Below are 14,705 nucleotides of genomic sequence, written 5' to 3'. Positions count from 1 at the left end.
TATGGATGTAGTGTACAATTCATTATTTTCCTGTAAATTAAAAAAGAGCAAAAAAAAAAAAAAAACCACTGAAACTAAGTGGAGGAAAGTAAGCTGAGCAGTTAATAACAGTAGTCATTATTTGGAAAGGTGATAATAATATTCAAGCGGACACGGAGCAATGGTTCCAAACTACAAGAAAGAAGATTCCACCTAAACATTAGGAAGAACTTCCTGACAGTAAGAGCTGTTTGACAGTGGAATTTGCTGCCAAGGAGTGTGGTGGAGTCTCCTTCTTTGGAGGTCTTTAAGCAGAGGCTTGACAACCATATGTCAGGAGTGCTCTGATGGTGTTTCCTGCTTGGCAGGGGGTTGGACTCGATGGCCCTTGTGGTCTCTTCCAACTCTATGATTCTATGATTCTATGAAAATGCTTAACTCTAAGATTTTCTTATTGTTTACAGCTTCCCTTATGATATTCTCTACCCTTTTGGGGTTTTTACCCCTTACCTTTCTAACTGTGTTTTTAAGTCCCAAAACCCCTGCCTCCTTACAGGATATCATTTCTACAGATGTGTTACTGCAGACCCAATGATGAAAAAAACCCAAAACCAGCCCAATTCCTCGCAACCACAAGACTACTTATTACCTGCAACAACAACAAAAGAGTGGACACAGCAATTTCTTTCCAAAGGATATAGACTGACGGGGAGGGGGGGGGGCTGACAAAAGGGGCAGGTTGAATTGTAAATACATTTTCTCTCTTTTTGACCTCAAGACTTTGTGCCCTGGGATTGAAGAGATATGTAAAAGCAGCAACAATTGTCTCAAAATCACATGATTGCTTCAAGATATCCAACTGGTGTGGAATTATTTGTATGTTGTGTGTATTATGCATTATTATGTAGGAATGCTGAAATGTGTCTGATAGTGTGTTATTTCCACCAAGGGTGGTGGTGGGGTTTGTGTGTAATTGTTTTTATGTTTAATGTATAATGTCTTAATGTATAGTGTCTTATTGCTTGCAGCCCAACGGAGGATTCTCATGCACTACATGCCTTCTAATAGATCAGGCTATGGCCCAGTCCAATATTTAGATTAGATCAATTTACGACCACATTTCTTTGTTCCACATGGCACTCTGCCGACTTTCCCTAACTCATTTTACCAAGAAGAAGCTTCAGGATCCATTAAACAGCAGATACATGAAGGTGTATATACTTTGATTTAGCAGGAATGATCCCTTATAGAGTTAAATTGACTGATTTGGACAAGTGCCCTTTTTAGAATGCGTTTTCACAGATTGGTTTGAAAAATTGAGAACCATGGGGCTATATAAATTTTAATTGGACTCAGTTTGAATTGGACAAGTGTATCCAAAGTGCAAGTAGCTTTCTGCTTTTAAGTGCAAGTGAGCAACTCCCTAGAGTGCAAGACCAGAGCCTATAATAATAAAATTCCATAGAAAGGCCAAGGCAAAGACATCTCTCTCATGATATGTCCAAACCTGTGGCGGCTGTGGAGGGTGCAAGGTGACATGGTCGAAATGAAAGCCCTCAGGGGATTCATCAGGAGTGCTTGCTGTGAGTATGCTGGAGGTGTGAGTCCAGAGGAGAGCTAACTCTGACACCTGAGAACACACAAAAAGGCAGAAACGAAACAAACTGCATTTTTCAGTCATTACTGGACCTTCCTGTTAAGTGTAAAGCATAGACCACTATTGAGAAAATGTTTCTCCCAAAATGCTAGAATGCCACAAGTAATTTAGTAACAAAATGCAACATGTGTTACTTTTATGTTATATCCTATGTCCAGCTATGTGCACTGCTACACCTGCAAATAGCCTTAAGAGGCCTGACATGCAAGTTTCTTCAGATTTACACGAAGGCATCCATTTACAACATTACCAGGTTATTATTTTGTGGGGCAACAATTTTTTAGAAAACGTCCACGGCAAACCCGGAACTACCAGAACAGGTTACTTCTGGGTTCGCCGCTCACGCATGCGCAGAAGCGCTAAATTGCGCCGTGCATGCGCAGACACACGCTTCAACGTGTGTCATTTTTGGGGTGCAGTGGGGCCTCTGGAACGAATCCCCACTGTACCCCAAGATTCCACTGTATATCTTTAGATGCCAGGCAGAAACATTCCTCTGCTCTGAGGCCTTTGGCTAAATAAATCACCTGTGGCCTTTTAAACTGTGCATGTGTGGAGAGGGGGGTTATTATTGTTTGTTACTATGTTATGTTTTTATATTGTAAACTGCTCTGTGATCCTTGGATGAAGGATGGCATAGAAATAATACATACATACATACATACATACATACATACATACAACAATATTCATAGACTTAAAATTTTATTTAAAAGGTAAAGGTAAAGGTACCCCTGCCCCTAAGGGCCAGTCTTGACAGACTCTGGGGTTGTGCGCCCATCTCACTTAAGAGGCCAGGGGCCAGCGCTGTCCGGAGACACTTCCGGGTCACGTGGCCAGCGTGACATCGCTGCTCTGGCGAGCCAGAGCCGCACATGGAAACGCCGTTTACCTTCCCGCTGGTAAGCGGTCCCTATTTATCTACTTGCACCCGGAGGTGCTTTCGAACTGCTAGGTTGGCAGGCGCTGGGACCGAGCAGCGGGAGCGCACCCCGCCGCAGGGATTCGAACCGCCGACCTTTCGATCGGCAAGCCCTACTGCAATTCTCTGCCATAGAGTTCCTTTCTTCAAAGATGTCTTATTTTAATTCATCATCTTTTGCCCCCAATTTCATATTATTCTATTTGTTCTTTCCTATCCATCACAGCAGGAAAGGATTTCATACACCCCTCCAGTGAGTCCCGTACCAACTTATACTTCCTCGTCATCGCCATTACATGTCCCAGTGCCTCGAGCAATCAGGATGGAGGAAGATGCCATCAGGCTCCCAGCCCACCTGCGTGAGTCTTCCTCCAATACTGGTATCATTGGGGTGGGAGGCGCCTTTTTTGTTGTTGTTCTTGTTGTATTTGTATCTTTTATTTAGAACAATGGACTTTCCTCACAAATGCCATGGACACTTGTTCTTCCTTCCTCCTTCCACGGATTGGTTCTTTGACTGTCATGTGATACATATTTCACCATCGACAGAAAGATGCATGTTGGGCTTTGTGTTTCCCAAAGACTTACTTTACTGGCAGAACACAGGGTGCTCTGAACTGGTCGCATGGTGTTTTCAGGTGCATTTTCTACTCCAGATAGTCCCACTTGCTAGCAATGAGCTCTGGAGATTATTCTGCATAGGCAGAGCACATCTAATATGAACAACCTCAACTTTTCCAGCACTTGGTAAATCAGTGTCCAATGTTTACTCTATTTTGCTTTTTAGGAGATCACTTTAAAATGATTAGTGTGAGTTCCTTCCATTGTGTGCATGTCTGGCACATGACTCAAGTGCACATGCATTTAAATGATGTGTGTGAAGACTAAAGCACCATGTAGTGCCCTGCTTTGCTCATGCTACAACCAGTAAGGTCTGTGTTTAACTGTTTGGTAGTATTTCAGATTATTTTATTTAACTATTTTATAGGCTTTTAGACCTCTTTTTAGGCAAAATTGCCTACCAAAGCTGTTTACAGTAATATACAAATAGATATGCTTAAAATCCAACAATATAACCATTCAAAACACTTAAAATGCCCAGTTTTATCCAAAATAAGTATATAGGCATCATTCCAGATAAAGAAGTAATTCACCTAAAGTCATCCAGTATTCTAGAGCAGTACCCAAAGGCCATAAATATAAAACCTGTAAGGCCCATTTAACAAGGGATGGGGCTTGCCTGACCCCATTTGGAAACGAGTTCCATAATTGAGCAGACACTTCCTGGAAAGACCGCGTTCCATGCGTTCACCAACCTCATTGGTGCTACATCTGGCATTTCCACAGGTTCCCCCTGAACGGATCTTAAAGTATGGGATGGCAGGTTGATACAGGTGCATGTGGCACTTATCCCAAACAATTTAGAGCTTTAAAAGTCAGCCCCAACACTTTGAATTGGGCCCAGAACACACTGGCAACCAGTGTACCTGACACTGTGTAATGTGTTCTAATTGCCTGGCCCCAACCAATAGCTGAGTGGGCACATTTTGAACCAGTTGGTTTTTGAACTGTCTTCAAAAGCAGCACCAAGAATTCACTAATACAGTGGTACCTCGGTTCTCAAATGCCTTGGTACTCAAGCAACTTGGAACCCAAACACTGCAAACCCGGAAGTAAGTGTTCTGGTTTGGGAACTTTTTTCAGAAGCTGAACGTGCTCCGTTTTGAGTGCCACACTTCTGTTTTAAGTGTTATGCTGAGGTCTATCTGTTTTTGCTATTTATTTTGCTTTTTTGTTTTTGCGCCTTTTTTGTTTTGTTTATGTGACTGTGTGGAACCCAGTTGAGCTTGATTGATTGTGTGACTGCAGTACATTGTTTATTGCTTTCATTTTATGGATCAATGGTCTCATTAGATAGTGAAATTCATGTTAAATTGCTGTTTTAGGGGTTTTTAAAAGTCTGAAACGGATCGATCCATTTTGCATTACTTTCTATAGGAAAGCACGTCTTGGTTTTAGAACGCTTTGGTTTTGGAATGGACTTCCGGAACAGATTAAGTTTGAGAACCAAGGTACCACAGTGCATTGCCGACTGTCGCAAGGTTTCTTCTCCCTAGATAGGGATTCCAGCAGCCATACCAGCCATGCAGATTAAAATTATCTCCTGCTACTGCTGCCACTTGGACTTCTCTGTTTGCACCAAATCCAAGAGCTCATACAAGCTCAAACTTGGTCCTTCGGGGGGAGCACAACCCCATCTAAAAGAAGTTGAATAGAGCAATTGGTTTCCCCCTGCACAGAATCTCTGTCTTGCCTCGATTAAGATTCTGATTGTTTACCTTCATCTAGCCCAGTATTTTCCCCAGACGTGCTTCAGAAACTCAATGGGGACAATTTTGTATGTTAAAATCAGTATAGGGCAGCCACTCCCAACCCAGTATCCTCCTTATGTTTTAGATTACAACTCTTATCATTCCTGAAAATTAGCCCTGCTGCTTATGGCTGATGGGAGTCCCTCATTATCTGTTGGGCACCAGGTGTTTGGGACAGATTGCAGGAGTGAAAGCTTGTGTTTAAGAAGCTGTGCCCCCTTAGCGCTGTGCTTTAATCTGTTGGGTTATTTGGATTTCCAGACTTCCTCTTGTCCCTTTTCAATGTCCCATTTTAACTTTTTTAACCTCAGCTCATTATCTGTAATGAAGCCCTGAAACTGCCTCCTCTCCCCACTCAGTCAGCCCAAGGGGGGAAATGCTGCCAGAATTTTGGTTTCTTTGTGCTATTGCACAAGATGGTCTTACCATGTATCATTAAGTGCTTTCTCACGTGGTGTGTGGAATACCCTGGGGCAATTTCTTCTTGGAAATGCCCAAAAAGTATATGAGGGCACTTTGTAGTGTTTGCCAGAAACAGGTAAGCAAAAACCCTTCCCTTAGAAGCACTGGATGTAGTGCCAAATCGCAAGTGTGTTTGAATCATTGATTTTTAACAAGTACATGGAGGATGGAAAGGATGGGGTAGAATTCTATTTTGCTCTCTTTTTCCGTGGCCTTCGCAGTAAATGTAACCCAGCATTGGAGTTTTTATTTCTTTTGTTCCCATATAGCATAGCAATGTATGTACTGAAGATCAATTACTTAACTGTGTTTATGGGCTAAGGCATTTCATAGGCACATGCGTACAGGCTGGGGTTTGTTTTCTAACACAGTTCTCCACTAGTGAATGTGCAGTTAAAGACATCTAAGAGATTCTGAAAGAGAGAGCAAGCGGGAGAGGGCTGTGGGTTTGGGAGGAGAGAAAAGCAGGCCAACCTTTTTGGGTGAGAGTGGAAGAGAAACCAGCCCTAGACTATAAGAGCTGTCTAGGGGAGTGGTTACCAGACTTTTTGGTGTGGTGACTTCTTGTCTTACTGGCACATGAATTTTGGACTTTAGACCTCCGGTAGCCAAAAGTTTTGTACAGTTTAATTTCAATACTGCCTGTTTTGCAACCATTGCTTGAGACATCCAAGCAAAAGTTTACACAATTGTAGCACTTACAAAGTTATTCACAGTTTTGTTTATGGGAATGTAAGAAAACCAGGCATCTGATTGCAGGATATTGCTTCATAAGCTACAAAAATTACTCTAAAAACATATGGTTATACAAACTCTCTCTCTCTCTCTCTCTGTGTGTGTAGGCAGGTGTCAGTGGGATCACTAAGCTTCTATTTTGCAACTAGTACATTTATGCAGGGGTTGGTGATTGTCAGGCATAGGCTCAGATCATTATTGATAAAGATAGTATTTATTATTTTGACTAAGCAAATTTCAAATCACTCTTGGCTTATCTGTTGTGTATTGAGTCAAAGGATTTTATGTCTGTATTATTATTGTCTGTATTTGCATTAGAGTAAAGTAACTGCCTTTTGGTTCCAGAGGGTACAGCTACTATTGGTTCATTTAAGCTGCTGTATTTGGATCCTCTGTCTTATTGGTTTCCTCCAAAAGGCAGGACTGTGATTGCCTGATATTGTTCCCTCCAAAATGTATCCTTTCTAGCTAGTTCCCTGTCCCTATAAATGTAGCTCTCCCCTCCTCATGTCTCAGTCTTGTTGCTTTAATAAAGAAGTGTTACTAGAGAACTGTCTCCAGCATATTATGTCAAGAGAGCTGAAATCACAAACCCCACGTCACAACAACTGGTGACGAGGATGGGATCCGGAATGCTGAGGAGCAGTTAAACGCAGCCCTGCCTCAGAGTCCGGATTGTAGCCAAGAACAAGACTCATTGGCCAGCTGAGAAGACGACCCTGCCCACAGGACAATGGAGAGTCCAAGGGTATTGGAGCCCTTCCAGCCATCAGAGCCCCACACGTGGGAAGACTACGTCGAACACTTCGAGTTCTTCGCAGTGGCTCAAGGGATCACCGATGCCAGCAAAAGAAGGGCCACATTCCTGAGCTACTGTGGGCCTGAGACCTTCAAGCTGGCCAAGGCATTGCTTGCCCCAGCGAAGCTAAGTGAGACATCTCTCAAAGATATTCTTGCCTGCCTAACAAGCCATTTAGCGCCTACTGATACCAAGATGGCCCGGCGGATGGAGTTTCATAAGAGGCAGCAGCGTGCTGGGGAGTCTGTATCTGCATTTCTAGCTGAACTGCGGAAGCTCGCTCAGCACTGCGACTTCCAAGATCTGGAAGAGACTCTCCTGGATCGGTTTATTGGTGGTCTGAGCAGCAAGAAAGCCAGAAGACGCATCGTGGCTAAAGAAGAGGTTACCCTTGCTTCAGCCTTGAAGGAGGCCACCGCCACGGAGAATTATGAAAGAGAGGAGCTTGATGCCAGTCGCAGGGTCCCTAAGCCACAGATAGAAGTTGCGCATGCCATGGACGAGCTAGAGGCTACTCCGAGCCAGAGCCCAGTCCGTAGGGTCGAGTCAGTGCGTCAGGCCTGCACAGTGCACAAAGATCACCGAGGCAGGTGCCCTGGTTGTGGCGGAAACCATGAGCGGAAGAGTTGTCGTTTCCGGGATGCTATGTGCCGGACGTGCGGAAAGACAGGTCACATCGCCAGGGTCTGTAGATCGGCGGCGTTGGGAGCGACAGGAGCACCTAGACTGGAGCATCGCAGATCGGCCACAGCAAACCACGTTCTAAAGGACTGCCACTACGTAACGGAGATCAACGGGAGGGTCGTGCAGTTTCCAGCGCAAGGCAAGGCACACGTCAAGGTGAAGATTGAGGGTCAGCTGTGCGACATGGAGGTGGACTCCGGATCTGGATTCACTATCTTGTCGGACCAGACCGCGAGGACATTCTTCCCCAGGGGTAAGTTGCCCCCTCTGGAGCCCTTCCCGGCAACTTTGCAGTCATACTCAGCGGGCCGCATCCATGTCATGGGAATGTGTGCCGTGAGAGTACAGTTCCCGGGACAAACAGGCGGTACTCAAACTGGTGATTGCGAAGGGCAGTCGCCCCAGTCTCCTGGGCACTGACTGGTTCCCCGCCCTGGGACTGAGTATATCAGGGCTTAATTCAATCCAAACCTGCCCTGAGATGAGCGAGGCATTATGCAAAGAATTTGCTGGTCTCTTTAATGGAAAACTGGGTTGTTATAAAGGGCCTCCAGTTGACTTCGAATTGGACCCTGGGGTGGCCCCAATCCGACTCAAACCAAGGCGAGTGCCATTTGCACTGCAACCCAAGATCGAAGCAGAGCTGGATAAATTGGTCAAGCAGGGAGTTCTCTCACCCGTGGACTCCGCTAAGTGGGAGACTCCAATCGTCACACCCCTTAAAGCAAATGGGGAAGTCAGGATCTGTGCTGATTACAAATGTACTATCAATAAGGCACTCAGGGGAAACTCATACCCCATTCCAGTCGTATCACATCTGTTGGCTAAACTGGCTGGGGGCAAGGTGTTCGCCAAACTTGACCTGGCGCAAGCTTACCAACAGCTGCCAGTAACCCCACAATCAGCGGAAGCACAGACTATTGTCATACATAAAGGGGCGTTCAGAGTTAACAGATTACAATTTGGAGTTTGTGTGGCCCCAGGGATTTTTCAAGGGCTCATGGAACGCCTGTTAAGAGGCCTGCCGGGGGTCTTGCCATTTTTTGATGACGTTTTGATTGCTGGAAAAGACCCACAGGAACTGGTTGCGCGTGTCCGTGCAGTGTTGCTCAAGTTCAAGGAGGTGGGGTTGCAACTAAAAAAAGAAAAATGCAGTTTTGGGGTGCCAACTGTGGAATTTTTGGGGTTTAAAATTGATGCATCAGGCATCCACCCCACAGATGCTAAGGTTAAGGCCATCATCAAGGCACCACGACCACAGAACAAGACGGAGTTGCAGCCATTCCTGGGACTTATTAACTTTTATCATTCAGGCCTTATGCGACAAGGCAGCACGAGTTATCCATGCATAAGAGTTGTCTCCTGTGGGGAGATAGGGTGATCATCCCAGCACCACTGAGAAACAGGGTTCTTGAGACGCTTCACATGGGACACCCGTGAATGGTCAGGATGAAGTCGCTAGCCCGATGTTATGTGTGGTGGCCTGGAATGGACCAGAACATAGAACAATGGGTACGAACATGCAAGGCATGCCAAGAGGTGTGGCCAGAAGTGGCCAGAGCACCAGTTCACTGGTGGGAGCAGTCCAGATCTCCCTGGAGCCGGCTGCACTTAGATTTTGCTGGGCCATTCCAGGGGAAGGTTTTTTTGGTTATCGTCGATGCATATTCCAAATGGTTAGAAGTGGCAATGGTCCCTAGCATGGCATCAGCTGCCGTAATCAAGGTGTTGAGGCAGCTGTTTGCAACCCACGGGTTACCTGAGACCATTGTATAAGATAATGGGGCAGCTTTTGTATCCCAAGAATTCAGGGCATTCTTGGCTGATAACTTCATAAGAGGGGTCACATCCGCGCCCTTTCACCCATCCTCCAATGGGCAGGCGGAGCGCATGGTAAGAACAGCCAAAGAATCCATTGCGCGCTTAATGGAGGGTAACTGGTCAGCTCGCATCGCGCAAATGTTATTTTTGCAGCATGCGACGCCGTGTACTGCGACGGGCAAGTCACCAGCTGAGCTGCTCTTGGGTAGAAGATTGGTAACGGTGCTGGATTATGTCCACCTGGATAAAATGCCAAACCGTAATTCAAGAGCAAACCCCCAGGCTGAGACTGACACAACAAGGTATTTCGCCCTTGAAGATCTGGTCTGGGTGAGAAACTATTCACGAGGTTCGCAGTGGGTGGCTGGTGTGGTCACCCGAACTAGTGGACCTGTGTCCTATTATGTGACCTTGGAAAATGGGCAGGTTTGGAAGAGACATATAGATCAGCTGAGGCGCCGGGCGCTCAGCAGGGAGGAGTCTGATAATTCATCCCTGGCTAACAACGCAGAGCTGCAAGACCAGAGTGAAAATGGCCCAGAGGTGCAATCACCAGGGGCTTCAGCAAATGAACCAGGGTCTGCTAGTCCTCAGGATGACGAGGTACAGGTAGGGGACCCTGAGATGTCTGGGACTCCATCTGTTCCTGACGAAACCCCTATAGCAGCCCCCCTACCACAGGTGACACCCAATCCAGAACCGGCAACACCTGTTGTCAGGAGATCAAGTAGAAGTTGTAGGACCCCACAGTACCTGAGAGATTACGTCTGCTGTGCTCACTAGGGGGGGGAGGGGTGTTGTGTATTGAGTCAAAGGATTTTATATCTGTATTATTATTGTCTGTATTTGCATTAGGGTAAAGTAACTGCCTTTTGGTTCCAGAGGGTACAGCTACTATTGGTTCATTTAAGCTGCTGTATTTGGATCCTCTGTCTTATTGGTTTCCTCCAAAAGGCAGGACTGTGATTGCCTGATATTGTTCCCTCCAAAATGTATCCTTTCTAGCTAGTTCCCTGTCCCTATAAATGTAGCTCTCCCCTCCTCAGGCCCCAGTCTTGTTGCTTTAATAAAGAAGTGTTACTAGAGAACTGTCTCCAGCATATTATGTCAAGAGAGCTGAAATCACAAACCCCACGTCACAACATTATCTATTAACTAATCCTGCATGCATCAGACACAAATTGTAGTAGCTGCTTGAAACAACTCTGTCCACACACTTTGCAGTAAATGGTCAACAGTTCTTCCGCCAGAGAGCAGCTCCCCAGTGTTAAATTGTGAGACTCAAGCCTTTGCCATCAGACTCTGAAATAACTTGAGAGGCAAGTTAAGTGTTAAAATGGTTCTATTTTATTAAATGTAATATAATAAAATGAGAAGATCTGCAAAAACCAATTAAACCAAATCATCAGGGCAAGTGGTCCGTATAGCAAGGAAGAATCAGGTAGAGGCAGGGTCCTTTCTTTCTCCTTGCCGGATTTACACCTGCAAACACGGCAAAGAATTTGAGGTAAAGGCTCCCTCCCTGCTGCCCAACGTTTGCCAAAGTGTGCATGCCAACCCTAAAGGGCACCAGGAGGGCCACAAAGCCAAAGGTAGCAGAAAGTGACTGAAGAGTGCCCTTAACCTAGTAATGCCGCAGGTGTTTTTCTATTTTTTAACAACCAGTTTTTAAAATTTTCTCTCATCTGCCTAGATTAATGTATATGCTGCTGCAAACCCAATTAGTATTTTCCAGCAGCATGAAGTACACAAAAAGTAAGATCTCCAAGGGCCAATCAGGGACTTCCTGCTACCCCACCAAATTCCTACTTGGCCTCCAAAGGGCAGCTAGCAAAGCCCATTCTGTGGCGGAAGGTGCGGTGAAGAAGAAAAAGAAGAGTGGTCTGAGGGCAGTGCCTGGATTATAAAGCATATATCACCTGGCCTTTTGGTACAGGGCAAGAAAACCTCACTTGCCTTTCCTTATCCTCCCTGAGGATAAACCACTCTAGGCCATTTGGAGTGGGAGTGGCATTCTGACATTCAGTTATAGGTATCAACACAACATTAAGAATATGCCAAGAAAACAAGAAGTTGGAAGAGGTATTCATCATTTCAGTTAAGGATTAAAAGTAGTTATTATTTGGTGTTGGTTTGTGGGTCGCAAGCCACAGTTTGGGAAACACTGATCTCGGGTAGTAGTAGGAGTGGTTTAGGTAGTCCTGCTTTGGACCTCTCCGAAGTGTAAAAAGATGTGCCTAAAGTCCTTCTTGAGTCAGGCATATTGAGAGGAATACATTTTAACTGTCACTGATAATTTTCTAATTGCAAAGTTGTAGTTGTTTTGATCTATTATTTCCCACCACTTATAAAAAGAAAATTAGTATAATTAAAAACGGGTTTTCCTATTTGTGTTGTAATTTTCAGGACCATTAATTAGAGCTCGACATGACTGCTAGTACCAATTTGCATACAACCCATCACATGTGGTTGGCAAATGCTTCCAGAAGACAAGGCAGACAATTTTCCTTCCAGGCTGCAGCTGTGGCAAAAATGGCCAACCCTTTTCGGGGGCTGTGGGGCTGTGACAGATGGGCTAGTAATTATTTTGCTGTTGCTAGCTAGTAACTCTGTGGGTTTATTTGAGAGGCTGCACCAATATTTTATTCTTATTGCTGTTTTGCAAGACTCTGCATATAGTCATTTGTCTATACAGGGGGCAGCCCCACCAGAAGGGGGTGGGCTGGGTTTACGTTCACTCCGTCGACCCACACAATGACTCGGAATGCACAAATGGGGAATAGCCTATAATCATTTATTTCTGTAGACCCTGGATTCATACATACATACATCCAGGGAACTGTGGCATATCATGGCTCCAGATGTTTTCCCTTGAGCAGTTAAAGGCACACACCTTCTCTCCCCACTTTATGTTTACTGACTATAATCTGGTGGGATCCTGCTAAGCGTGAACAAGCCCAGGACTTTATGTGCCAGATGCAGCCCTTTCAGCTAAGAGGGGCAGTCACAGGCAGTGTGTAGGTATAAAATGTGGGAGTAGGATGGGATTCATTGGTGCTTAGGACCTGGCCTTAGAGTTGACACCGTTGGGGCAACCACTGCTGAGGACCAGCCACCAGCCACCATCAATTACAACTGGACTGCCTGGGAGATTTGGGCACCCTTGGATTGGTGGGCCCTCCTCTGCATGTGTGCCTGCCCAGATGCATGGGGGGGGGGTCAGAGCCACTGCTGCTCCATACAGCTCTGCTGTGGCTTGTTCACATGCCTTCCTGACAAAGCGTCTGCCATTGCAGATGGTTTGCTTACTTACCTCCGCTTGCTTGCTTGCTTGCTTGCTTGCTACCTCCTTCTTCTAGGTGATAGTGATGAATTTGCTTTCTGAGCCCAATTGCCACTGCCCAAAGGGAGGGAGCCACTGAGCAAGTGGAGTTCACAGCAGGAAGATCATCCCTCCCAAAGCCAGAAGTGTCCCTGTCTAGTTTTGATGGGGTGCCATTTTTGGGCCAAAAATATTCCATTGGTTTTCTGGCTGAATATTTTTAGCTGAGGCGCTCCAGTGCTTTATAAAAATAGGTGGGGCAACAAAGTAGACAGGCTTGTGACCAATCCAGCTACTCATTCATCAGATCACTTACTGTATATGCACCTCTCACAGCAAAAGTCAACAGTAGACTCTATGCAGGCACATGCAGGCACACCTCATTTTATTATACTTTGCCTTATTGCACTTCACGGATATTGCTCCTTACAGCTGCAGGCAGCCTGGCCACTTCCAGGGGAAGGAAGCCCCCCCCCCCCACTGCCCCTCTTCTGGCCCTGGGAGTGGAGCTGGCTAGGGCTAGAGCTAGGTTTTCCCCCTCCCGACCCTGCAGCCAGGTGGGGCCTGGCTAAATAGACCACAGTATAGTATAAACATAACTTTTATATGCCCTGGGAAACAAAACCAAAAAAGTGTAACTTGTTTTATTGCAGTGTTCTGGAACCAAACTCCCAATATCTCTGAGGTAGGCCTGTATCAATTTGTACTTGCTGCCCTGCCTCTGTCACACTATCAAGCCCTTGGGAAGTAAGAAGCAACCAAAACATTCTGGTGAAGTGGAAAGTGGCTAGGAAAGAATTCTTGTTGTTCTGGTCCAGTGCAGTGTGCTTCAGTTTCCCCATATATGGGTGATCTGAAATGAACTGATATGCTGACCCAAAGTCAAAGACCTACTTCAGTTGGCACTTAGAGCAGATTTGCTTCTTGGTGACATGTGTGTTAGTTTACTGCCTGCATAATGAAATGTGCGGTTGTTGAGGAACTGTTCCAAGCAGAGTGTGTCCAGTTTGAGGAGCAGGGTCAGCAAAACCGCTCAGGTCCCTATGAGCGAATGGGCACTGCTGTGGTCTCCAGAGGCTGCACTCCTGAAGGCCAACCTAGGTGTGGCAGAGGCACCTACAGTTGTTCATCTGCCTGCCCTTTTTGTGCCTAAAGCAAAGCGTCTAAAGGGGATGTTTCAGGCACTTTTCTCCCAGCCCACCTGGGAGCAGATCAGAGCCCTAGGCAAGCATTATTGCCTGTTACCATTGCATGAGGGGAAGAGAGAGGCTTCCTCTTGCTAGTCCCCCATTGTAGGTTCCTGCACAATTTAGAACCCTGCACAGTCAGCAAGTGCAGTCCAGCTCTTTCCCTTACACAGTGGTAGTTGCATGAGGAGTGAATGTCTGTACAGTCAAACCTCGGCTCCTGAACGCCTCTGTTTTGGAACATTTCAACTCCCAAACGTCAAAAACCCGAAAGTAAATGCTACGGTTTTCAAACGTCTTTCAGAAGCCGAATGTCCATCTTGGCTTCCACTTGAGTGCAGGAAGCTCCTACAACCAATAGGAAGCCGCGCCTCAGTTGTTGAACATTTTGGAAGCTGAGGGGGAAGGAGAGAGTTCACTCCCTTCCCAAACTGTTCCCCTACACCCATTTTTAAATTCATGAGCAGGAATTTTTAAGAAGTGCCTGTCTGCAGTACATCATACAATTCTTACTGGAGTGGTGACCTCTTGGTAGCCATCAAACCTAATTGAGAGGTTATTTCAAAAGCCTGCTTCCATGCCTTAACTGGATACTGTTTCAGGCTTTTTTTCTGGAGTCTGCACTGTGTTGTTTCAGTTTTATTAGATTTATATGCTACAGGCCTTTCTGAATCTACTTTTCAGTGAGGAAACCTTCATGCTCTGGATTGCCACTGGGTGTCATTTGAATTGCTTTTCTACATTCTGTCTGTACTAACTCCTGGA

General features: G+C 45.7%; 1 protein-coding gene across 2 annotated transcripts in view; it reads left to right on the top strand.

The window, feature by feature from the left end:
- ETV6 (ETS variant transcription factor 6) overlaps positions 1-14,705 on the top strand; it is a 169,882-nt gene that overhangs the window by 60,226 nt on the left and 94,951 nt on the right. Inside the window, exon 2 of one of the 2 annotated variants that reach the window (XM_079975337.1) lies at positions 2,788-2,917. In XM_079975337.1, the coding sequence (XP_079831463.1) occupies positions 2,788-2,917 (130 nt within the window). Of the gene's footprint in view, positions 1-2,784; positions 2,918-14,705 lie in introns of both variants that reach the window. The other variant, XM_079975336.1, reaches the window with a different exon arrangement.

The sequence above is a fragment of the Podarcis cretensis genome (genome assembly GCF_951804945.1).
Source record: "Podarcis cretensis genome assembly, chromosome: 5".
In the NCBI taxonomy this organism is placed as follows: domain Eukaryota; kingdom Metazoa; phylum Chordata; class Lepidosauria; order Squamata; family Lacertidae; genus Podarcis; species Podarcis cretensis.
Note: the sequence above shows the minus strand (reverse complement) of the source record. Positions and strands in the feature narration are given on the sequence as shown.